Raw genomic sequence first — 26639 nt, 5'->3', positions numbered from 1 at the left:
ATTTTACAATGACAGCCTACCAGGGAACAGGGTTAACTGCCTTGTTCAGGGGCAGAACGACAGATTTTTACCTTCAGCTCTGGAATTCGATCCAGCAACCTTTTGTTTACTGGCCCAACACTCTATATATATATATATATATATATATATATATATATATATATATATATATATATATATATATATATATATATACACTTGGGGTAACTTAGAAATGTCCATGTTTTTGAAAGAAAAACACATTCTGTCCATTAAAATAACATCAAATTGATCTAAGATACAGTGTAGACATTGTATATGTTGTAAATGTCTATTGTAGCTGGAAATGGCAGATTTTTAATGGAATATCTACATAGGCGTGAGGAGGACCATTATCAGCAAACATCACTTCTGTGTTCCAATGGCACGTTAGCTAATCCAAGTTTTTCATTTGAAAAGGCTAATTGGTCATTAGAACACATTTTTTGCAATTGTTAGCACAGCTGAAAACTCTTCTGATTTAAAGAAGCAATAAAACTGGCTTCTTTAGACTAGTTGAGTATCTGGAGTGTCAGCATTTGTGAGTTCAATTACATGCTCAAAATGGATAGAAACAAATAATTTTCTTCTGAAACTCGTCAGTCTATTATTGTTCTGAGAAATGAAGGCTATTCCATGCGAGAAATTGCCATGAAACTGAAGATCTCGTACAACGCTGTGTACTACTCCCTTCACAGAACAGAGCAAACTGGCTCTAACCAGAATAGAAAGAGGAGTTTGAGGCCCCGGAGCACAACTGAGTTGTGTGTGTGTCTAATGGCAGGGTATTCCAGACATGGGAAGCTCTCACAGAGTAAGCAGATTGACTAAAGGTGCTTTTCCTCAAGGGAACTAACAGTGATGATAGCTATTGGGCTTCCTATCGAGCTCTTTGCGAGCCTGTTTGCAGACAGACTGAATGGGTTTTAATGTTGTAGAGCAAGCTTGGGCCCAACTAGTCAAGTAGTATGTTAAGTGGGGGAGTATCATAGATTTGAAGTACAGTTTTGTTAACTCTGTAGTCAAACAATTTCGTATGTTTTGGAAATTAGCTAGGTTGAATTTGGTTATTTGAGTTACTTTTTTCATTTGCTTTTTAAAAGAGAGGTTGGAATCAAGTATGATGCCGTGGTACTTAAAATTGGATACCACCTGGAACTTTTCCCCTGACACAGACATCTGGCTCAGTGGCATCAGTTGTCCTCCTCATGCAGACTGTGTTTTTTTTCATTGAGATGCAAACATGAGTCCCTGAGCAGCTTTGTCACCTGGACCATTACAGTAGTGAGTTATTGTGTAGCTTGTTGTTTGCTATTTGCATTCATATATCACTGTATCATCTGCATACATTGGAACTTCAGACCCAGTACAGACAGAAGGAAGATCATTAATGTACAAGCTGAACAGTATTTACCTTTGGGGCATGCCCACATTGTAGCTATGAGTGGAAAAAAGTTAGTTTTGACTATTACGCTGATGAGACAGCACCAACTTTTAAAAAACAATGCAACAGGTTGAAATGATTAGATTGCTGGAAAGGGTTTATTGTTTCATTTTATTTTCTTTATTCTGGGATTGATGGAAGTCACCTAAAGTATGTATGTTAAAGGAGACATAGGAGAACACGTCTCAAACACATTTTTATTAAATGCCTGGGATTAAATATCACTGATTCCTTACCCTGAGAAATGTACTACATTTGCGACAGAACAAAAATGTTTCATTTAGAGGGGTAACAGGAACAATCTAAGGAGAAACAGCTATCACATATTTGTTGGACATTGGTCTAGTAATGATACCAGGATAATTGTATATCAGGGTAGCGCATGCTAAATAAAGCATACATAAACATCGAGGTAGATTAAAAGTAATGATTCATGATCTGAGGGAGTACAGTATCATTATTATCAGGATTTGTTTCGGGTGGTTGATGCCCTTGATTATTTTGTTGGCCTTCCTGTGACTGCTGTGTCCTGGGGGGCGGGTAGTTTGCCCATGGTAATGCGTTGGGCAGACAACACCATCCTCTGGAGAGCCTTGCGGTTGCAGGCGGTGCAGTTGCTATACCAGGCAGTGATACAGCCCGACAGGATGCTTTCAATTGTGCATCTGTAAGAATTTGTGAGGGTTTTAGGTGACAAACCACATTTCTTTAGCCTCCTGAGGTCGAAGAGGCTCTGTTACACCTTCTTCACAACACTGTCTGTGTGGGTGGTCCATTTCAGTTTGTCAGTGATGTGTACACCAAGGAACTTGAAGCTTTCCACCTTCTCCACTGTGGTCCCATCGATGTTGATGGGGGGTGCACCCTCTGCTGTTTCCTGAAGTCCACGATCTTCTACTTTGTTTTGTTAACACTCCCAGAGCCCTCATCTCCTCCATGTAGGCTACCTCGTCATCATTGGTAATCAAGCCTACTAATGTTGTGTCATTACCGTGGCCTTCTTGGGTACAGGAACAATGGTGGCCATCTTGAAGCATGTGGGGACAGCAGACTGTCTGTAAACACACCAGCCAGCTGATATGCGCATGCTCTGATGACATGGCTAGGGATGCCGTCTGGACTTGCAGCCTTGCGAGGGAAAACACGTTTAAATGTCTTACTCACATTGGCCATGGAGAAGGAGAGTCCACAGTCCTTGGTAGCGGGCCGCGTCGGCGGCACATATATGGGGACACTGTGTGCCTGTCCGCCAACGATACCACCAGACAGGGCCAACCAGGCAGGATATAATCCCACCCACTTTGCCAAAGCACAGCCCCCACACCACTAAGAGGGATATCAATAGACCACCAAATACACCCTGAGACAAGGCTGAGTATAGTCCACAAAATATATCCTCCACTGCACAAGCCCGAGGAGGGTGCAAAACCGGACAGGAAGATCACGTCAGTGACTCAACCCACTCAAGTCGAGAAAGCACTTCTGTGAAGTGTGGACAGTGTGGGGTAATGGGAAAAGTAGCATATTCATCACATTATAAAGGACAGTTTGTGGAACATTACAGTTCTTCGTCCTATTCATTCTGCTTTACTGAACACAGATGCTAGCAGTATATAGATCGTATACACTCTTACGTCGTCATCCACTACTCCTTTGATATCAAAAGAGTGTCCCCTGGCTCCAGATGTAGCTCACTGTCAATATTTGATGGATGACATCATCAGTGATTAAGAGACTTACCACTGCACATTGGACTGTCAGTTCATTACTGGGATTTGATCCTTTCTTATTTATTTTCATCCTGACAAACTTCCCAGTCCCTGCCCGTGATAAGCATACCCATAACATGAGTGGTCCAGTCTCAGTTCTTACTAAAATTTGCTAGAAGATCAGAGACAAGGTTTGAATATTGCTGATCATCAATGATTCCCAACCATTTTGACTAAGTATGAGCAATTTTGACAAAAACAGTGTATATATTTTGTGATCACAAACATGCTGGTCATTTATGAACATTTGAACATCTTGGCCATGTTCTGTTATAATCTCCACCCGGCACAGCCAGAAGAGGACTGGCCACCCCACATAGCCTGGTTCCTCTCTAAGTTTCTTCCTAGGTTTTGGCCTTTCTAGGGAGTTTTTCCTAGCCACCGTGCTTCTACACCTGCATTGCTTGCTGTTTGGGGTTTTAGGCTGGGTTTCTGTACAGCACTTTGAGATATCAGCTGATGTACGAAGGGCTATATAAATACATTTTGATTTGGTCTTGGCCATAGTGGAGTTTGGAGTGTGACTGTTTGAGGTTGTGGACAGGTGTCTTTTATACTGATAACAAGTTCAAACAGGTGCCATTAATACAGGTAACGAGTGGAGGACAGAGGAGCCTCTTAAAGAAGAAGTTACAGGTCTGTGAGAGCCAGAAATCTTGCTTGTTTGTAGGTGACCAAATACTTATTTTCTACCATAATTTGCAAATATATTCATTAAAAATCCTACAATGTGATTTTCTGGATTTTTTTTTCTAATTTTGTCTGTCATAGTTGAAGTGTACCTATGATGAAAATTACAGGCCTCTCTCATCTTTTTAAGTGGGAGAACTTTTACAATTGGTGGCTGACTAAATACTTTTTTGCCCAACTGTATACCTCTCCTTAATGCAACCACTGTGTCAGATTTTTTTTAAACTTTACGGAAAAATCAAACCATGAGGCGGAGCTCAGAAAAAATTTAAATTCAACAGAAATCAGAAATAATATTATAAATATTCCCTCACCTTTGATCTTCATCAGAATGCACTCCCAGGGATCCTAGTTCCACAATAATTGCTTGATTTGTTTGATAAGGTCCATTATTTATGTCCAAGTAGCTACTTTTGTTAGGGCTTGGGTACACAAATCCAAACGCTCGTGCAGGTCCAGCGTAACGTCGGACAAAAACTTCAAAAAGTTATATTACAGGTCTTAGAAACATTTCAAACTAAGTATAGAATCAATCTTTAGGATGTTTTTATCATAAATCTTCAATAACGTTCCAACCGGAGAATTCCATTGTCTGTAGAGAAGCCATCATCAGGTCGCTATCATGTGAATTGCGCATGACCAGCCCTTGGCTCTCTGCCAGACACCTGGCCCATTCAGCTCCCATTCAGCCCCACAACACAGTAGAAGCCTCATTCAAGTTTCTAAAGACGGATGACATCTAGTGGAAGCCCTAGTAAGTGCAACTTCATCCATATCCCACTGTGTATTCAATAGGGGTTGGGTTGAATATCGACCAACCTCAGATTTCCCACTTCCTGTTTGGATTTCTTCTCAGGTTCTTGCCTGCCATATGAGTTCTGTTATACTCACAGACATCATTCAAACAGGTTTAGAAACTTCAGAGTGTTTTCTATCCAATACTACTAATAATATGCACATATTAGCAACTGGGAATGAGGAGCAGGCCGTTTACTCTGGGCACCTCTGGGCACCTTTCATCCAAGCTACTCAATACTTCCCCTGCAGCCATAAGAAGTTAAATGCAGTCGTATCATATTTATATATTTTACCATTAATTAAGCAGGGAGTTACCATTGAGACCAGGGTATATTTTACAAGCCCTACGTATACAATTTCATCTGAACCAACGTGCATTTGCATCGTTATAGAAAGTAATGTTCTATCTTTGTAATGCTCCCAACCGAAGAAAAAAAAGTTATTGACAATGTTTTGACCATGTTGGTCGTCGTCAGGTTCAGCCTCTATTTCACTAGGATGTTGCGCAGGGCACAGAGTTGCGTTGAAGACAGTGATGTCTATGTGTGAATCGGGAAGTAGAAGACACACACCAGGTCACAAGTACCTAAACACACACGCTCTCTCATCCATTCATGGCTCCACATCTCCTCCTTGTCCTGCACATCCTTTTCTTCCTCGCTGGACTTTCAGGTAAAAGAGGGTACACCGTTTCTTCATTGATGTTAGTATCAGGGCTCAGTTCCTCCAAATCAGACACTGAGTACATTCTGACAAAAAATGATGAAATAGAAAAGGCAAAAGCTCCCATGTCTACAAATATATTTGTAGATTACAAATATTATTACCTATGTCTTTTCTAACAAATGTTGAGTAACATATTATAGACTAACATAAAAATACAAAAATTCAAGGATGTACTACAGTACTACAGTATCAGAACAACCATCCAGAGTATGTGACAATATACAAAATATTACCACAACTTCAACTCATTATTCTTTTCAAACAGCACTTATTAATTAATTTGAACTAGAGATGTCTTCTTAGTTTAGGGGTGTAGTATGTCAAAGATAAGTATGATTTTAATGGTCAAAGTTTTGTCTCTGATCATGGCTAGACTTGGGTGTGACAACATCAGCACTTAAAGTGGATATCTCAGTCATTATCTGCTGTCACAACCACATTTGGCCACATTTCCAAAGTAATTTGGTTGATCAGCTGGTGGGACTTGTTGAGTAAAATGTTTTAATTAAAAACGGGTTGGTTGTTTGTTGTTGTCTCTACAGATATACAGAGTGTGTCCACAGTGAGACATGTGTCTGTAAAGCAAGGAGGCTCCATCACCATCCCATGTCTCTATGATCTGAGATATAGAAACAGTGTGAAGTACTGGTGTGCGGGATCTAGTATCCTTGGTTGCTCTTCTGTAGTACGCACTGACCATCCTAAGACCAGTGGAAAGACCTCAATCTCTGATGACATCAACCAGCGAGTCTTCACTGTGACCATGACAAGTCTTAGTTCTAGTGATTCTGATTATTACTGGTGTATTGTGGAGAGGAAGAACAAGGCAGGTGATGGGGATAGACTGCAGATATCTGTTACTCCAGGTAAGATTCACTGCTTGCACATCCAGTAATGCAGGATGAATAGTGCTCAGTAATGTTGCATGGACAACCTGTTGATGAGTGTGTTACTTTTCCCTTTGTAGCTGTAGGAGACAATCACAAATACTTTCACCAATTAAATCCATAGAGGAATATTGCTGAATTATAAAGTAGGATTGAACATTCCAATCACTGCTGGTTTTTCCAATGATACAGCAAAATATGCTTTATCAAACATACAGTCTGTTCTGACCCAGGAGGCATACACAAATAATTCATTTAATTTCAACTTGAATATATTATTTGATTATTAAAAATTGCTTCAATGCAAAAAGGCACAAAATAAGCATTTGATTGAAATCCATAGACAGTTGCATATTGCTGTAATGAGATCATTCACTTCTGTGTTATTTTATAGGGGCTAGTGTATCTCTGACAATATTTATAACATTGGTGACTTTAGGATATCTCCCAATCTTATGGGTGTGGTCTTTTATCTGACTCATCATATCACAACTTCCTATCTCCATTGTGTTCAGATATTCCAGGACTGTATGTGGATCAACAAGAAGTGACTGGAGTTGTAGGACAGAATGTCACTGTGCAATGTTACTATAGTGAAGCTGGAGCCAGAGGGAGGTGGTACAGGATGGGTGGGAAATGTCTGCTGAATTCTGGAACTCTAGATGGAACATCAGTGACATTACACCAGCAGACCAATATTGTCACCAATGGCAATGTTTTAACGGTGACTATGAGTGCACTGAGGATGGTGGACACTGGCTGGTACAGGTGTGCAAATGGATACTATCAGATGCCTGTTCATATCACTGTCAATCAGCAAACCACAAAGCAAAATACTACCACCTTCAGTAAGTACTGAGTGACAATTATTGGTAATGTTAGGTTCTAATTTTCAGAGTACAAACTCAACGGACACTATGAGAGCTTTAAACCAAGTTTATTCTGCCCCGAGGGTCAATACAGCTGCGTTAGACAAAGACATGGTTTCACCCGTGGTAGTATACATACCCCACTTAGGGAGGAGTCTCCTCCTCACCCGTGGTAGTATACATACCCCACTTAGGGAGGAGTCTCCTCCTCACCCGTGGTAGTATACATACCCCACTTAGGGAGGAGTCTCCTCCTCACCCGTGGTAGTATACATACCCCACTTAGGGTGGAGTCTCCTCCTCACCCGTGGTAGTATACATACCCCACTTAGGGTGGAGTCTCCTCCTCACCCGTGGTAGTATACATACCCCACTTAGGGTGGAGTCTCCTCCTTATCGCTATACATTGCATCATTATTGCTAGGCAGGGAGCTGAGTGATATGGGTCTTAAACGGTTCCTCCCCTTAACAGTACGGCCACATGTGACCATTTTCCCTGCACTCAGCCCCTCCTAAGCTTCATTATGGCACCTCTCGTGTCTCTTTTAGAACTAATGATTTACAATAGCTAAAGCTCAGAAACCAAACCTATCAGTAAATAATGCTTTACTTCCCAAATTAGAAGCTAGTTTGAGAAATGCTGAAAGTGCTGTATATTTCTTCTACCTTGACACTGACAACATTTCCAGTGCCAACAGCCCAATCTGCAGTCTCTTCTCAGCCGTCAGTCAGCAACATACAGACGTAAGTGTACACAAACACCCCTCAAAAATCACCACTCAATTTAAATGTGCATGACTGAAATGTGGACTGTTGAAAACCATGGTTTCAAAACATTGTTCTAGCCTACAGAAGGTCTGTGGATGACTTTACAGCCAATTCTTCCTTCTACAGAAATGGCAAAAGAATGCACAATTGTGAGGTGATATAGAGAGCAGATGTTGCTTTGCAAGGTATCTCTACCTGAAAATACACGATCTAAGTGATTAATAGCTGGTATTCAGCAGTCATAAAAGTATGCCTTATTTACTTTGAAGATTTACAAAATAGTGATTTTGTCACACAGCACATGCAGCAGCTCTACAGAGATGAGATGTTGACTTGGAATGAAAAAATGTAATACTGTATTATATTCCAACAACACGTTCTATTTATCTTTATCCAGCTTTATCTGTATGATTCATTTTATTCAAATTATTCTATTGTTATGTACAGTACATGTGTTGTGGAATTAAATTATTGTCCGATGTGTCTCTAACCCTTTTCCTGATGGTTATTTCTCATGGTTTAATTGTCACGTTCTGACCTTAGTTCTTTTATTATGTCTTTGTTTTGGTATGGTCAGGGCGTGAGTTGGGTGGGTTGTCTATGTTAGTTTTTCTATGATTAGCTGTTTCTGTGTTTGGCCTGGTATGGTTCTCAATCAGAGGCAGCTGTCAATCGTTGTCTCTGATTGAGAACCAAATTTAGGTAGCCTGTTTTCTATTGTGTTTCGTGGATGATTATTTTCTGTTTTCTGTTGTGTCTGCACCAGCCAGAACGGTTTTTGGTCGTTTCTCTTTGTTATTTTGGTTATTTCCGTGTTCATTCTAATAAATATGGACACAGACCACGCTGCACCTTGGTCCTCACCTTCTTCCACCAACAACGGCCGTTACATTAATGTAACAAATCACAGCCTGGTTGAACTGTTCCATTAATAATTCCTCTAGATTAATAGGGAGCCCCCAACCAGCTGAAAAAACTCAGTCAAGGTCTTATCTTACTGTCGAGAGTTAAAATAATAGAATACACAAGGCGCAAGTTCAAAATGTGGCTGTGCATCAACAGTTTTTTTTCTTGTTTTGTCAGTCACTTGACAGTCACTCAATTAGCCATGTCAGCTAACAATTTTCAGAATGGTAAATTAGTCTAGCCAGCTATCTAAACTTTTACTGTATTAATCATGATGACATAACAACCGTCACGCAAGGCATGTCCCCAGGGGCCCTGACTTCCAGGGAGTTCCCATTAATTTAGCCTGGTATGGAAACTGCTCGGCCTCTGAAAACAAGGCACTACAGAGGGTAGTGTGTACGGCCCAGTACATCACTGGGGCCATGCTTCCTGCCATGCAGGACCTCTATACCAGTCGGTGTCAGGGGAAGGTCCTAAAAATTGTCAAAGACTCCAGCCACCCTAGCCATAGACTGTTCTCTCTGCTACCACACAGCAAGAGGTACCGGAGTGCCAAGTCTAGGTCCAAAAGGCTTCTTAACAGCTTATACCCCCAATCCATAAGACTCCTGAACAGATAGTCAAATGGCTACCCGACTATTTGTGTTGTCCACCCCCCCCCCTTTATGCTGCTGCTACTCTCTGTTTATTATCTATGCATAGTCACTTTAACTCTACCTCCATGTACATACAGTATTACCTCAATTACCTCGACTAACCTGTGCCCCCGCACATTGTCTCTGTACCCCTTGTATAAAGCCTAGCTTCTGTTATTTTACTGCTGCTCTTTAATTATTTGTTACTTTTATTTGTTATTTTTTACTTATCTATTTTTTACTAAACTTATTTTTCTTAAAACTGCATTGTCATTAATTATCATGGCATAAGTCGCGGCAAAACGTGTATAAACATAGAAAACCTAATATAAAAAATTCAAAATAATTTAACTGTTTTCAAACTTCTGTTGAGAATTAGAATAGTACAATACACAATGTGCAAATTCAAAATTTGGTTAGTCATCAGAAAATTGGGCTACAACCAAATCTCTTAGGGCCCCCAAAAAGCTAGTGCCGGCCCTGCTCTCATCCACTCATGGTTCCTCATCACCTTGTCCTGGACATCCTTTTCTTCCTCACTAGATTCTCAAGGTAAGTGAGGGAAGACATTTTGTTGTTTGATATTATTAGACTCAGTTCCTGAGTCAGACACTGAGACTGAGTACATGCTGAAAGTTATAACACTTGTAATGTCCAATTTACTTTTCCCATTGACATTTTAGTCACATTATTTTGAGGGACTCAATATTGTACAAAGTAATCCATTCAGTGTTTCAGTATCTAATAAACATGCCAGTAACTTATTTTTTTCAAACATAACTTTGAATTGATTGAAACTAGAGATTGTCACCATAGTTTAGGGGTGCAGTAAATGTCAAAGCTACACTATATATACAAAAGTATGTGGGCACCACTTCAAAATAGTGTGTTTGGCTATTTCTGCCACAGCCGTTGCTGACAGGTGTATAAAATCGAGCACACAGCCATGCAATCTCCATAGACAAAAAAAAGCTTGGTGACTTTCAACGAGGCAGCCAGAGCTGCCCCCGTCAACTGTGAGTGCTGCTATTGTTAAGTGGGAACGTCTAGGAGCAACAGTGGCTCACCCGAATAGTGGTAGGCCACACAAGCCCATAGAAAGGGACTGCAGAGTGCTGAAGTGAGTAGAGCGTAAAAATAGTCTGTTCTCGATTGCAACAGTCACTACTGAGTTCTAAACTGCCTTTGGAAGCAACGTCAACACAAGTACTGTTTATCGGGAGCTTCATGAAATGGGTTTCCAGGGCCGAGCAGCCGCTCACAAGCCTAAGATGACCATGAACAATGCCAAGCGTCAGCTGGAGTGGTGTAAAGCTCATCGCCATTGGACTCTGGAGCAGTGGAAATGCCTTCTATGGAGTGATGAATCACGCTTCACCATATGGCAATTGGAAGGTCGAATCTGGGTGTGAAGGATGCCAGAAGAACGCTACCTCTACCAATGCATAGTGCCAACTGTAAAGTTTGGTGGAAGAGGAATAATGGTCTGGGGCTGTTTTTTATGGTTTGGGCTGGGCCCCTTAGTTCCAGTGAAGGGAAATCTTAACGCTACAGCATAAAATTACATTCGTGATGATTCTGTGGCAAGAGTTTGGGGAAGGCCATTTCCTGTTTCAGCATGACAATACCCCCGTTCACAAAACGAGGTGCATACATGGTTTGTCGAGATCGATGTGGAAGAACTTAACTGGCCTGCACGAAACCCTGATCTCAACCACATCTATCACCTTCGGGATGCATTGGAACACCAACTGCGAGCCAGGCCTAATCGCTCAACATCAGTGCCCGATGTTACCAATGCTCTTGTGGCTGAATGGAAACAAGTCCCCGCAGCCATGTTCCAGCATCTAGTGGAAAGCTTTCCCAGAAGAGTGAAGGCTGATATAGCAGCAAAGGGGGGACAAACTCCATATTAATTCAAATGATTTTGGAATGAGATGTTCAACAAGCACGTGTCCACATACTTTTGGTCATGTAGTGGAAATATGAGTTAAATGGTAGAAGTGTTGTTTCTGTTCTCATGGCTTGACTTGTCACAACATCAGCACTTTCTGAGTCAATAACTGATGTCACAAACACATGGTGTGGCAACCAACAACAGTTTGCCTCTTTTTTCTCCAGATGTCACAAGATCATGCATTATGTTTGGCTAATGGGACACTAACAGTTTATGAGACACTCTTATACAGAGCAACTTACAGTTGTGACTACATATGTTTTTGTACTGGTCTCCTGTGGGAATCAAACTATCAACCCTGGCGTTGCAATCCCCATGCTCTACAAACTGAGCCATGCAGAACTCTTGAGCAGCTGAGTAAAATGAAACTGTCAAATTGTGTTTTATGTTGATGTGTCTGCAGGTACACAGAGTGCATCCACAGTGAGTCATGTGTCTGTGAGGAAAGGGAGCTCCATCACCATCCCATGACTCTATGATCAGAGCGACCATGCAAAATACTGGTGCAGAGGATCTGATTGGTTTGGTTTCTCTACTGTAGAACTCACAGACCATCCTAAGAGCAATGCTACAAGCTCAATTTTGATTTAAAAAAAAATGAAAATCTTCACCGTGACCATGACAAGTCTAAGTGATTCTGATTAATATTGGTGTATTGTGGAGATGACGGATTGGGTAGATGACGGGGTTGGGCTCCAGCTATCTGTTACTCTAGGTGAGATCACTCCTGGAATTAATTGTAGTGCTCAGTAATGTCCCATAAAGTAATATCCCATAGTAGTCCTGTTGATGAGGGTATTACTTGTAAGCAGTCATACACATATTCCCCACATTAATAAATTGGTAGATTACAAACATTTCTGTGCACCTCCTGGGTCAGAACAGACCATCATCCACTCATGGTTCCTCATCACCTCCTTGTCCTGGACATCCTTTTCTTCCTCACTAGATTCTCAAGGTAAGTGAGGGAAGACATTTTGTTGTTTGATATTATCAGGCTCACTTCCTCCAAGTCAGATACTGAGACTGATTACATGCTGGAAGTAATAACACTTGTAATGTTCTGTTTACTTTGTCCATAGACATTCTAGACACATGGATTTTCAGAACTTTGTTGTCAGAGGTATTGATTCATTTTATATGATTGAATAGTGATAGTGTCCATAATATATGCTTTATCTGATACATTACATTAGTCTTTCTGTCTCTGAGTTCAGGTGTTCCAGGCCTTTATGTTGACCAACAGGTGACTGGAATTGTAGGGGGGAGTCTCACTGTCAATTGTTACTCTGGTAATTCTGTAGCTATGAGGAGGTGCTATGAGGTGCCATGGTTCTGGTGCAGTGTTGTGATAGTGACTACGAGTGGACTATAATGAAGAACACAGGCTGGTACCAGTGTGCATTGGGAGACATACTGATAACTGTTCATATGACTGTCAGTCAACGAACTACAAAACAGAATCCCAACACCATAAGTAAGAACTGAGTGACTATTTTCAACAAACCACACCATAATCCATGTATTACTTCCCACAAAGACAGAAATGTGGTTAAGAAAGACCTCCGTGCAGAACCTCTGGAAGTCAATGAATGGCTAGCTGACAATAAGAATCCATCCTGTTCAGGTCCAAAGTTCAACTGAGGAAATCCCCTAGCTTTAAGGTGTAAGTAGGTGACACAGTAGTCACAGCAAAAGAGTCAGTTAACTATCTTGGATGTGTACTAGATAACCATCTGACTGGAGAGAGCATGGTCAAATAGTTATCTCCAAATTGAATCATAAAATCCTTTTTCTGGCAAGAACTTCCACATTTCTGTTAGAAAGGAAGGCAATGGTGTCATTGGCTGGGGCTCTTGTTCAGTGCCACTTTGATTTTGCATGCTCTTCGTGGTACAATAGTGCCACCTAGATAATTCAAAACAAACTGCAGACATCTCTGAACACATTTGGATTATTCTTAGACTTCCAGCACACACTGGAATACTCATCTTGATCACTCCCACTTTGAAAGCCTCAGAAAGATGAAAGTGGTAGAGATACTCCCTCAGATTAAATTGTGTCTTTTCCATAAAATTGTCCACAGTATGGTCCCCAAGTACCAATGTAACTACTCTAACTTGGCCAGGGTTCAGGGATAACTATAACTATTCTAGAGGGAGTGAAACTGACTTAGTTCCATTCCAATGTAGGTATGGGAAAATAAACCCTTTTGTACTCAGTTCTCATTATTTGGAATCGTCTTCCAGAGAACAAAATAATGAATAACCTCCCTGGTTGGTTTCACATTCTCACTGGAAATATTTGCTTAAAAGCAGTAAATCTCAAACGTGAGCGTTAGGCCTCCAGCACGTGGGTGAGAGGTAATGCCAGGGAGAGCATATGGGTTGGTTTTTGGTGCCTATTTTGTTTTATATTGTGTCAAATGTATTGTGTTAGGAGTAAATGAGACAAGGGCAATGTACCTCTCCCCCTTAAAACAACCACCATGGAAATACACGTTTTCAAGCTTCGCTGTGTCATCCTCGATTCATTTTGTTATTGTTTGTGGAGGCTTCTCCGGCTGGAGCACTCTTATGTCTGTTTTTAAAATGGTCTAATGAATTCAAATCAGTCAATCATTAGGCATTATCTTAATCTATTTTTCTTTATCATAAGCTTAATTTGTCATTTTTGTATACCTTCAACATTTAAGGCCCTCTGGGTCTAAGAATAAGACTAGGGTATCAGATTCTATTCCCAACATTACATTGTATTTATCCAAACTCTGTCCAATCACCACACATTACCAATAACAATATCTATAATTGATGTGTGTACTGTTGCTTTATCTGTACATGATGTATGATTCATGGGTTTATATAATTATTCTTCTCAAATGTGCACGTGGTGTGGAATGAAACTCTTGACCAATGTGACCAACTGCCTGTTGGCAGTGTCTCTAACCCTTTTCCTGATGGTTGTTTCTTATGGTTTAATGTAACAAATCACAGCCTGGTTGAACTGTTCCACCAATAATTCCTCTAGATTTCTAAATGAAAAATAAATCTGCTAAAATACTAACTTGCTCAACATGAAACTCTACGGATCTCATTTGCCTCTTAAGATTACACCTGCATCTCTGGGATAGGGTCTAGTTTCCTGAATTTACGCCTGACTGACATGCCCAAAGTAAACTGCCTGTTAGGCCCAGAAGCCATAATGTCTGAGACTATAACAGAATTGATATGGCAGGTGGAAATCCAAAGAAAAACCAACCAACCAACCAACATTATTATTATTATTATTTTTAGGTCCCAGGCTCTTATAATGGAAACTTATTGTTCCTACTTAAATTTGTCTCCCAGATTGCACTTCCTATGGCTTCCAGTAGATGTCAGTCTTTATTCAAGGTTTGGCTTGTTTCATCAAAAATGAGCAAGAATTTTGAGTTTTTGTGAAAAGACCACCGGTAAAATATCAATCTTTCGGTGCACGATTAGGAGGGCTCGCTTACTAATTTTACTTTCCTATTGAACGTACTACTTTTCGTATGAAATATAGTTTATTTACATTTTAAAGTACCCAAGGATTACATAGAAACGTCATTTGACCTGTTTGGACAAAGTTTAGCGGTAGCTTTTTGGATTCCTTTGTCTGCATGTTGAACGAGTGGATTACTGAAATCGATGATGCCAACTAAACTGACTTTTTGGGATATAAAGAAGGATTTTATCTAACAAAATGACCATTCATGTTGTAGCTGGGACCCTTAGGATTGCAACCAGAGGAAGATCTTCAAAAGTAAGTGATTTATTTAATCGCTATTTGTGATTTTGTGAAGCCTGTGCTGGTTGAAAAATATGTTGATGTGGGGCGCCGTCCTCAGACAATCGCATGCTTGCTTTCGCTGTAAAAATCTAGTGTGAGTCGGACAACGCAGTTAGATTAACAAGAATTTAAGCTTTTAAATTGTATAAGACACTTGTATGTTCATGAATGTTTAATATTACGATTAATTATTTGAATTGCGCACCCTCCAATTTCTCCGGATGTTGTCGACAGGTGTCCCACTAGCGAGACGCCTAACCCTAAATGAACAACCAGCCCTTTCCAATAATCTGGTGACATTTGGACCTCATAACCTTACAAAAAATGTATTCATATGTGTATGTTTTTTTGTATTCTGTTAGAAAAGGACATGTTTTACTTTCAGAAAAACATATAAGTCAAGCTGTTTAGGTGCATTTTCCAACCTTTTAGGTGCATAATCCTAACAGGGTGGAAGCTAACAGGATGGAAATTTGTAACCTAAATTAGCCATAGCTTTGTGAGTGTGCAATATTGAGCTAGAATAATTTCAAGTGGGACATACAGACCAACAATATGACATACAGACTAACAACATGACAAATGTAAAAATAGATACAACTGAGTGTTTATATTTATTCAGCTATGCACCATTGTTTTCCCACCAATAGAATTATGACACTTTATGAATGTGGTGTAATTGTAAGAAGAGGTTGTTTTCTTAAAGGAGAAGTACAACAAACTAACAGGGGGGAAAGTGATATCAGGGACACAGAAAATCTTCAACAAGAATAAATACAATAATCATGAAAAACATTCTTGAGAGAATTATTTTAACAAAGACTATGAAATAATGAAGAAAGATTTTAAACATTATTTTTGGCTTATATTCCTCATGGAAGTTGATGAATAACACCCAGGGACATGGTAGAAACGTCTACATCCACTGAAAAGAAAGTGCTAAAATGAGTAAAACCTTCTTTGAAGATCCATATTTTTGTGTTTTTAAGGTAAAGGACACCTGACTTTCTATTTAAAGCCTATTGGAAACCACTTTTGAATATATATACTGAATAAGAAGTGATATTTCCTGAGGACAGAAAAGCCACCACGAAGTAGGAATGACCCAACCAGCCAAGGTACATTTTACATGTACTTTATCTGTACCATTGTAACTCATTCGATGACTATAGCCAGGGTGTAAAGTGGTTATGAGGTTATCAGTGTATTAAGGATGGTGAATATTCCATGAATAATCATCATATAAACAAGCATATGTATTAGCATACATTTTGACACATTTTGACCATATCAGCCTTGGTCAGGTTTTCCACAGTTCAACATCATTGAACACACAAGGTCTGGAACAGGGCAATGGTTGAAATATGTTGTTAAAGCAGGAAGAGATTTGAAGATAGTGATGTCTATGTGAATCAGGAAGTAGTCAGTTGACTGGGTGCCTTGATTGCGGACACACCAGTACTCCCACACAAACATAAATACTACCAGAGACGTTCTCTCTCATCCATTCATGGCTCCACATCTCCTCCTTGTCCTGCGCATCCTTTTCTTCCTCACTGGAGTCTCAGGTAAGTGAACGAAGACCTTTAGTTGTTTGATATTATTGGGCTTAGTTTCTCCAAGTCAATCAGTGAAAACATGCTGAAAGTCATAACACTTGTAATGTTCTGTCTACTTTGCCCATAGATATTGTGGTCACATTATGGATTTCAGCATTTTGTGGTCAGGTGATAGATACATGCTGTTTTTAATGATTTATCTTGTGAAACAGTTGTACTTTTCAACAGTTGTATATTTCTAGTTGTTGCGTAGCACATGTAAATGAGACTTCAAGTAAAAGAGAAGTAACATACTATTACTAAATAGAAGAGAAAAAGTGACGGTGTCTATCAATATCAATTCAAACAAATCTGCAAGTTACATATTTTGCAGATTTTTTTTTTTCTGGGTTCAATGTACTACAGTAGATGTCAAGAACAATCCAGTCAATTGTTTTACCACAGTTGTCAGACGTTTACATACACTTAGGTTGGAGTCATTAAAACTTGTTTTTCAACCACTCCACAAATATCTTGTTAACAAACTATAGATTTGGCAAGTCAGTTAGGAAAGTATCTATATCCACAATAAAACGAGTCCTATATAAACATAACCTGAACGGACGCTCAGCAAGGAAGAAGCCACTGCTCCAAAACCGCCATAAAAAAAGCCATACTACGGTTTGCAACTGCACATGGGGACAAAGATCGTACTTTTTGGAGAAATGTCCTCTGGTCTGATGAAACAAAAATAGAACTGTTTGGCCATAATGACCATCGTTATGTTTGGAGGAAAAAGGGGGAGGCTTGCAAGCCAAAGAATACCATCCCAACCCTGAAGCCCGGGGGTGGCAGCATCAGGTTGTGGGGGTGCTTTGCTGCAGGAGGGACTGGTGACCTTCACAAAATAGATGGCTTCATGAGGAGGGAAAATTATGTGGATATATTGAAGCAAAATCTCAAGACATCAGTCAGGAAGTTAAAGCTTGGTCGCAGATGGGTCTTCCAAATGGACAATGACCCCAAGCATACTTCCAAAGTTGTGGCAAAATGGCTTAAGGACAACAGAGTCAAGGTATTGGAGTGGCCATCACAAAGCCCTGACCTCAATCCTATAGAAATGTGTGGGCAGAACAGAAAAAGCATGTGCGAGCAAGGAGGCCTTCAAACCTGACTCAGTTACACCAGCTCTGAGGAGGAATGGGCCAAAATTCACCCAACTTATTGTGGGAAGCTTGTGGAAGACTACCCGAAACGTTTGACCCAAGTTAAACAATTTAAAGGCAAAGCTACCAAATACTAATTGAGTGTATGTAAACTTCTGACCCACTGGGACTGTGATAAATTAAATAAAAGCTGAAATAAATAATTATTTCTGCTATTATTCTGACATTTCACATTCTTAAAATTAAGTGGTGATCCTAACTGACCTAAAACAGGGAATTTTTACAAGGATTAAATGCCAGGAATTGTGAAAAACTGAGTTTAAATGTATTTGGCTAAGGTGTATGTAAACCTCCGACTTCAACTGTTTATTCTAAACATTCCCAAACTTGAATCTTTTTTTATTTTTAAATAGATATTTTAGTTGATTAATTAGAGATTTTCTCCATAGTTTAGTGGTGTAGTAATTTCCATGTCAAAGCTAAATATGACTTTAATTGTTCAAGTGTTGCCTCTGTTCTAATGGATGGACATGGGTGTGTCAACATCAGCAGTTACATGTCTTAGTTAATGTCTGGTGTTACAAACACATGGTGTGACCACAGTTTGCCATTTTCTTTTACAGAAGTCACAAATTCAATAATTACAGTAGATCAAGTTGTTTGGCTGATCATCTGATGGGATTTATGAGCAGCTGGATAAAATGAAATAATCTAAATGTGTTCTCTGTTGTTGTGTCTACAGATACACAGAGTGTGTCCACAGTGAGTCATGTGTCTGTAAAGCAAGGAGGCTCCATCACCATCCCATGTCTCCATAATCAGAGCTATAGAAACCATGTGAAATACTGGTGTAGGGGATATAATTGGTTTGGTTGCTCTACTGTAGTACGCACTGACTATCCTAAGACCAGTGGAAAGACCTCCATCTCTGATGACATCAACCAGCGAGTCTTCACTGTGACCATGACACGTCTTAGTCCTAGTGATTCTGATTATTACTGGTGTATTGTGGAGAGGAAGAGCAAGGCAGATGATGGGGTTAGACTGCAGATATCTGTTACTCCAGGTGAGATCCAAACACTGCTGTGTCCATTAAAGCAGAATTAATAGTAGTGCTCGGTAATGTCTCATATGTTTATGTTCCATAGCAGTCCTGTTGATGAGTGTGTTACTTTTCCCTCTACAAAGCAGTCATGCATATTTTCACCAAATTAAATCCATAGAGGATATTATATTGGTATATTACATCTCTGCGCACCTCCTGGGTCAGGACAGACAGTGTGTTTGATAGAATCACATGTTTCCGTATCATCATCAAACACACTGTCTGTTCTGTATGCTATAGTCTGTCTATTGTACATACTATCAGTGACTGAACCAGTTTTTCAACTTATACTTTCTCAGTGTAATGAGAATATCAATAATGACTAGATAATCTCCAATATATATTGGTGTATTTTTTGTCAGACTCCTCCAATCACAGCCTCTATCATTGTGTTCAGGTACTCCAGAACTCTACGTGGACCAACAACAGATGACTGGAGTTGTAGGAGGGAGTGTCACTGTGCTCTGTTACTATAGTTCACAAGGAAGTACAGGGGGGTGGTGCAGGATGGGAGGCTCTCGTGTGGCTGTGGGACATTCTAGGGTTTTAGATGGAACATTTGTGAAGTTAGTGCAGGAGGAGAGCCGAACCACCAACGGTTATGTCTTAATGGTGACTATGAGTGGATTGATGATGGAGAACACTGGCTGGTACTGGTGCGAAAAGGGAGACATACAGATGCCTGTTCATATCACTGTCAATCAACCAACCACAACACAGAGCACCACCACAAGTAAGTACAGAGCAATCCCACATAACCAAGTCTGATTCTCTTTTTATTCATCCAGTGTTGTTAGAGATTAAGGAACATTGAAAGACCTTTTCTGAAACAAAGTGAAAATCTCTGGACAACACATTCTCTTGAGTTTATCCTGTCATTCATGTTAAATATCATTAAGAAAATGGATTCTTTGAATTAGATTCAAATGCGTGTCACACATTAGCTAAGGACGCCTGACAGTGATTAGTTTCAATCAACATCACAATTACCCGATTTTATTCATTTGAATATTAATGATATACCAGTCAGTTTGGAGCTTATTTATCATTTCTGCCTCTCACAGCAACACAAGCTTCATCCACTCACCAAGCGTCACTAACCAGTGCTGAGTCTAACACTTCTCCGCCCACAGTATCCCCTTCTGTTACAAACAGGGACAATGTTGTAACTAACGAGAACACAGATGAGAAGCACCAGAGGTCAGTATTCATTCTTCACTATTTCCCTCACTTTTACAGTCATCCAAATAGTTGGTGATAGTGTAAGGGTGTTGGGGATAAGGTTATTATAGTAAATACAAACGAATAATGAAAAAAACTATTTAGTGAACTTCTGAAATAAAATAATTAACACACCTGCTTAAAAAACTAAAACTATACTGAAATTATTTTCTTTAACTCCAAAGCGAACTAAAATATAACATAAATAATTACGATCACGTTCAATTTTAGTTTTGGGGCAAAAATTAAATGGGGTTTTCAATGTTGTTTTAAAGCTTCTGAATCTGACGGGTCACATTGAGACTGACTTTCCTTTAAAGGTATACTATGCAAAATGTTGTTGCCACCAGCAGCACTGCTGATATTGGTTGCATTCCCCTGCTCAGACATTACATGCATCAACCAATGGTAGCGTGCAACGTCATCGACTGTGCAGTCAGACACCAGATCGCTATAACGTGTCCGTCATATTCCTCTGCTCAGACGTTACTGACGCCTGCCAGATCTTACAACACCTGGATAGGTATTTTACGTACATGTTATATCACCTGACCACGTCATATGGTAAAACAGTCTGGTGCCTGACTGCACAGTCGATGACGTGTCATGAAACTATTGGTGGATAGAGCCTGTAAGTAAGCATTTCACTGTAAGGTCTACCTACACCTGTTGTATTTGGCGCACGTGACAAATAAACATGGATTTTATTTGATACATGCAATGTCTGAGCAGGGGAATGCAGCCATGATGTGGTTAACTGATATGTATAATAACTTTCAAGGTGTTGCAAGCTCTGGCAATCACACAGAGTATCTGCCCATGTGCAAGGGTGCGCTTCACACTACTACAACATCATAGCTACTGACCAAAACTACTGAGAAGTTTAGCCTCTCGCTACAATGTTCCTGGTTGTTGCTGCTATTGACACACTACTACTGTTTACTTTGTGCATCTTTGTAATCTCACTGAGTCTACCTTTAAACCCAACCTAACCTACGACCTTACCCATCATGCTTCTACACCTGCATTGCTTGCTGTTTGGGGTTTTAGGCTGGGTTTCTGTACAGCACTTTGAGATATCAGCTGATGTACGAAGGGCTATATAAATTGATTTTATTTTATTTGATTTTATTTGATCACCACGTGCGTTACTGTCCCACAGTTGCAAGAAGTGACATCCCATGAACACATAAACGGCTCCTAACCTCCCATGCGTTGGCTACAGCTGAATCTAAGTAATATAAAAAATAAATGTTAAAGTTAACCTTAAACTAAATAAAACTAGTAAATCAGATCTGAAAACTAACTGAAACTAAACTGAATTTCAAATAAAAATAGTAAAACAAATAGAAATAAAAACTAAAATCAAAACACAAAACTATAATAACCTTGGTGGAGACACCTGTGACTAGCAAGGCTGATCAAACCAGAGACCTGTGTCTGGGTTAACAATAATAACAGTAGTTCCCCACATTACAAAACTATCTGTCTGTTTCATTTTCAGATAAAGAAAAATGTATACAAAATTAAACATCTTCCTTAAATGTTCTTGCTTAAGCATTTACCACTTTCCCACGCCTGAAATTATCTATATATTCAATTTGATTGTATTTTATATTCCAGTTGGCTGGAATTCCTTTTCATTCCTCTGAGCCTGTTGGTGGTGTTGATAGCTGTTACCTTGGTCACATTGAAGATGTTGAGAAAACATAGTAAGTATTTTTTTAAATGATATTTAAAATGTATAATGTTTATGACTAATGTCATTTGCAGAATATTATAAATACAGTAGAGTTCTTGCTTCTACAAATGAAAGGTTTGACATGAAAGATCACTAGTACCAACATCCTCTTTTCTATATTTCAGAGGACAAGAAAGCAAAGGACCAACCAGCAAACACCACAGTAGTAAGCTTTGATCATGTTATCTTCTCACACATCTGTTCCTTTCACTTCTTGATATTCTAGGGCTCTCTTTGGTTAGTAGTTAGTCATAACTAACACTTTATAACCTGATCTCTTACAGTATGTGAATATTAAAATAAACAGTTTCAAGATGACTAAATAAAAAAATAAAAGTTCTGCGCTAAGTGTGCGTCTTTAACTACTGGGGAAAAATTAAACTGCAAAGAAATATCTAATTCATGTCAGTATGCATGAGGTACAACATTCTTCTATGGCTTATTGTAAAAAAAACATGGTTTGATGTTAACAAGGTTTGTGTTTCATTCTTTCAGCAGTCTTCTGACTCTGAGCAGAACATTACCTACAGCACTGTGAGTCACACCAGAGGAACAGCACAACAGGTAAAAACCTCATCTTTTTGACCGAATCTCCTCCAACACAACCTAAACCTTCTGCAACCCAACTCAACCCCCCTCAAACCAACCTAACCCCCTCCAAACCAACCTAAACCATCTGCAACCAAACTTCAGCCCCCCACTTCAAACTCAACCCAAACCAACTCAAAGTGAAAGTCCACAGTGTCAGTCTCTCTCTGAGATGATGTGATCATGTTACTCTCTGTCCTCCATCAAACAAGTCCTGAACCCTGAGAGCCACGGTGACTTGTACAGCACTGTGATCCCTAAGCAGCACAGGACAGCAAAAAAGGTCAACTATGCTCATGTTATCTTCTCACACATCTGCAGGGGTGGACTTAGTGATTTGGAGGCCCCTGGCAGAGGCCAGTCTGAGGCCTCCCTCTCACTCATCTGTGACTTTCTCTTCTTGATATTGTAGGGTTATCTTTGGTTGATAGTTAGTCATACCTAACATTTTAAATCAACTCAATCTCGTATTTTTATATATACAGCACTGTGATTCCTAAGCAGCACAGGACAGCACAAAGGGTACATTTAAAACTAAATTAACACACAAGCACTGCTGGTCTTGTAGAGTTTTTCTGTCTTGAAAAGCAGAACTTATTGGTTAGCTGTAATGTATTGTAGTGTCATGTCTTTACTGTCATTAACTGAAGACTGATAGTTTTTATCAAAGATTCTCTGTAATTAGTTACAATGCGATCAACTGATTAATCACATAAGTAATTAACTATGAAATCGGGGCACCAAGGAAAAATATTCAGATTACAAAGTTATCATTTCCTAAAATAACTTTTCAGATATTTTATCTGATCAATTAGTCTTCGAATTAATTAATTATTTACTTTACCTCACGTTAGTCTCATTCCAATCGTCGTAAATCTGCACAAACCCAGTCTTCACTATGAGTCATCCATACATCAATTGTCTTAAATAATTTATTTATTACTAACTAAGTAATTCACAGAAATGCATAAACAAACAGTAAATATGATTACATGAAATGATAGAATGTGCCCTAGTGGGCTGAACCGGCATGGCGGCTTGTTAGACAAAAGGGGAGTGGGGGGTCGACTAAGAAGTCACTACAGAGTTAATAATTATAACAATTGAAATGCTAATCCTTACACATGAACGCTCACTCAGTCGGGAACAATTGCAATCAATATATATATTTACGCTCAGTGTGTCATCTAGATCGCTGGTGAAAAGTTCATTTATTTTGTAGAATTGTCCGTCTCTCTCCCTCTCTCTCTCTCTCTCAGTTGTGGTTAGAAGGGATTGTTCAGAGTGACATGCGTTATAGAATGGATGTTTCGGTGGTTGTCATTCTTCACGTTCAATGATGCCGAATTCCTAGCTGCAGACTAGTAATCAATACCAAAGACTTGTTCTTATTCTGTCGGTATCGATAGTCTAAGAGTTTAACCACGTGGTATGGTTAAAAAGATTCAGCAATGGTCTACACCTTTAGCCATCTTGTAATTGAGGTAAGCTTAGTCTGGAGATCATTTCTCAAAGTTGGGTTTTATTCGGAATGGCAGAAAAGGGCTGTCCCAGGATGTCTGACCCTAACTGGGCTCAGGGGCGGTCCTCTGATTTAGTTCAAATCAAAAGGGAATTGTATTTTTCTTCATTAAACAGTCCCCAGTCATATTACACAATTATACAAACCGTATCATACTCACTCATTCATCTTATACAACAATTAGATGTAAACCTCATATCTGAGGCTATTATACAAACAGCGTTATGGTAATGTGGCCACACCGTCTCTCTTGAGCTTCCCAAGTTGTGACAAATGGACCAGTTCGTAGCTGGATTCTTCACCGATCTTTTACACTTTCTCTGGAACATGAAATTTGTTCGTACCTCAAGTTCTGTGAGGTGGAAGGATTTTCTTTGTCTCCATGAAAAACGACTCTCTATAACTGTGTGTCCATGAGGTCTTCCCAGGAATTTACAACCTCTGACCACAGCAGCCTAGTTGAAGGAGGCAAGGGGGGGAGGGGGGGGGGGCAGGGAGAGGGGGATGGGGTTGCTATACTCAAAGAGGCCAACGTCATGGCAGTAGAATGTAAAATGGATGTATATGTTTTCTGAATAACTCCTTGTGTAACAGGACCCATTACCTGATGATGCAGTGACATACAGCACCGTGGTCACCAAGAACAAGGTCCAACCAAATGTACAGAATTTACTGATGTTATGTTCCATGTTTAGCAGTGTTCTAGCCACAGCTAGGCTAATAGTTATGAACTAATGTGTATACTGTGACTGTTTAAGCATGGTAAATAACACCAGTTAAAATATTAAGAAAATGCAAAGATTGGGCTGACTAACAATAATTATGTGTTTTGTGTTTTCTGAATAACTCCCTGTGTGTCTGTCTATGAACAGATTCCATTACCTGATGATGCAGTGACATACAGCACTGTGGTCACCAAGAACAAGACCCAACCAAATGTAGGCCTACATTAAAAGCTGCACTACTGCGTTGATGATTTGACTAACTTATTTGTGCCTCTATGTGTCTACTGTGTACTGCATCAATACAGAAGGCGCTGTATATCACCATTATAACTGTGTGTGTGTGACTGTGTGTGTGTGTGTGTGTGTTCCTCCTCTCTTACAGGCAGCAGAACCAGATGATGTGGTCTACAGCACAGTGGCCCAACACCAGAGATAGGTCTGTGTAAAGCATAAACATAACATTACTCTTCAGTCATGCAGCATGTTTGCCTTTTCATTTGCTGTCATCCTTTAACTTCGTCTGACAACATGTTGCTATGATTGTGAATCCAGTGGGAAACCACACTGCACACAAATGATGGTTTTAGGTGAGTGACTGAAGGTTCACTTTCTCTCCAGCAGGGAGTAGCAGCAGAGCAGTGACAGAATTAAATCCTTGGTCACAAAGAACCAGACAAGCTTTATGGGGGAAAATACTGGAGGATCTCAGTGTACTAAGGCATCAGAAGAAATGTGTCCAGATTGACAGTAAAACACATGTTATTTTATTTGTCACCCCCTGCCCCAACCCTTTCTCATTATTATTTATTGTTTACGTTTCCTTTTTAAAGGATGAATCAAAATGTATGTAAGGGGACAGCCGAATAACCCTTTTAGGTTTGAGATGGCACATCTTTTTCTAAGAGTGTAGGCTGACTGTCTTAAGTGGAAAGGTTGGCCAAACTTTTGAAAGTACCATGCTCAGATTCCTGATTTAATTATTTGCAAACAGCGACAGTTTCGTTGCAAACAGGACAAACTGATTTGGCATTGGAGAAATATGAAACATTTAAGGCTCTGGTCTGTACAGGAGGTGAGGATAAACAGGAGACATGTTCAACAATCCACTTTGTTTTAATGATTTATTTTGGGTAGAGGGGAGGGTCACTTGTTTTCTTTCTAGGGTTTAGGTCAAATATATTTAGCTGAAGAGCAGGCCATCCAATTTCATTTCAGAGAGGTCTGATTTTCTCCATGTAACTCTTATTATAATTAACGTTCACTCCCTAACCTGTATATATATTATAGACTGAACGTCTTGTATTAAATTGTCACAATTATGTCCATGTGGACATTTAACTAACGTGTGTTTCTTCAATAAAAACAGAATAAACCTGAATGTTTTATTTTTATTGAAGAATATTGAGTAAGAGCCTTATGTCAAAACTAGCCTATTGAATGCAATTGTTGCTATCTGCCACTGAGGGGGGAATTATCACCCAAACAAAAGCAGGAAGAGAATAACAGATAATCAGTGATGTCTATGAAGATTACGAAAAGTCATTTGATTCGGTGCCTCAGATCTTGGCACACAATTGTGCATAAGTACCACAAGACATACAGACTCCAAACCCACAAATGGTTCTTATACATCCCTCTCCCTCCTACTTATCATCTTCTCCAGACTCTCAATGTTACGGTTTTCTAGTGGTGATGAAGGAGAGTCGGACCAAACTGCAGCGTGTCGATTTAGATTCATGTTTAATCAAACGAA

The 26639-nt window shown here is 39.6% G+C and overlaps 1 protein-coding gene across 1 annotated transcript; it reads left to right on the top strand.

The window, feature by feature from the left end:
- Positions 1 to 5304: 5304 nt before the first annotated feature.
- On the top strand, positions 5305 to 26263 carry LOC112253016. The gene is made up of 16 exons (XM_024424867.2): positions 5305 to 5391; positions 5988 to 6311; positions 6848 to 7190; positions 11874 to 11893; positions 12351 to 12428; positions 16723 to 16848; positions 18727 to 19050; positions 19487 to 19822; positions 20154 to 20289; positions 21934 to 22022; positions 22177 to 22217; positions 22547 to 22615; positions 24756 to 24821; positions 25034 to 25099; positions 25269 to 25322; positions 25505 to 26263. Exons 1-15 carry the CDS (start codon positions 5334 to 5336, stop codon positions 25320 to 25322), a joined length of 2130 nt encoding a protein of 709 aa, XP_024280635.2. The 5' UTR covers positions 5305 to 5333; the 3' UTR covers positions 25505 to 26263.
- Positions 26264 to 26639: the final 376 nt, after the last annotated feature.

The sequence above is a fragment of the Oncorhynchus tshawytscha genome, linkage group LG06 (genome assembly GCF_018296145.1).
Source record: "Oncorhynchus tshawytscha isolate Ot180627B linkage group LG06, Otsh_v2.0, whole genome shotgun sequence".
In the NCBI taxonomy this organism is placed as follows: Eukaryota; Metazoa; Chordata; class Actinopteri; order Salmoniformes; family Salmonidae; genus Oncorhynchus; species Oncorhynchus tshawytscha.
This window is presented reverse-complemented; position numbering and strand designations above follow the sequence as displayed.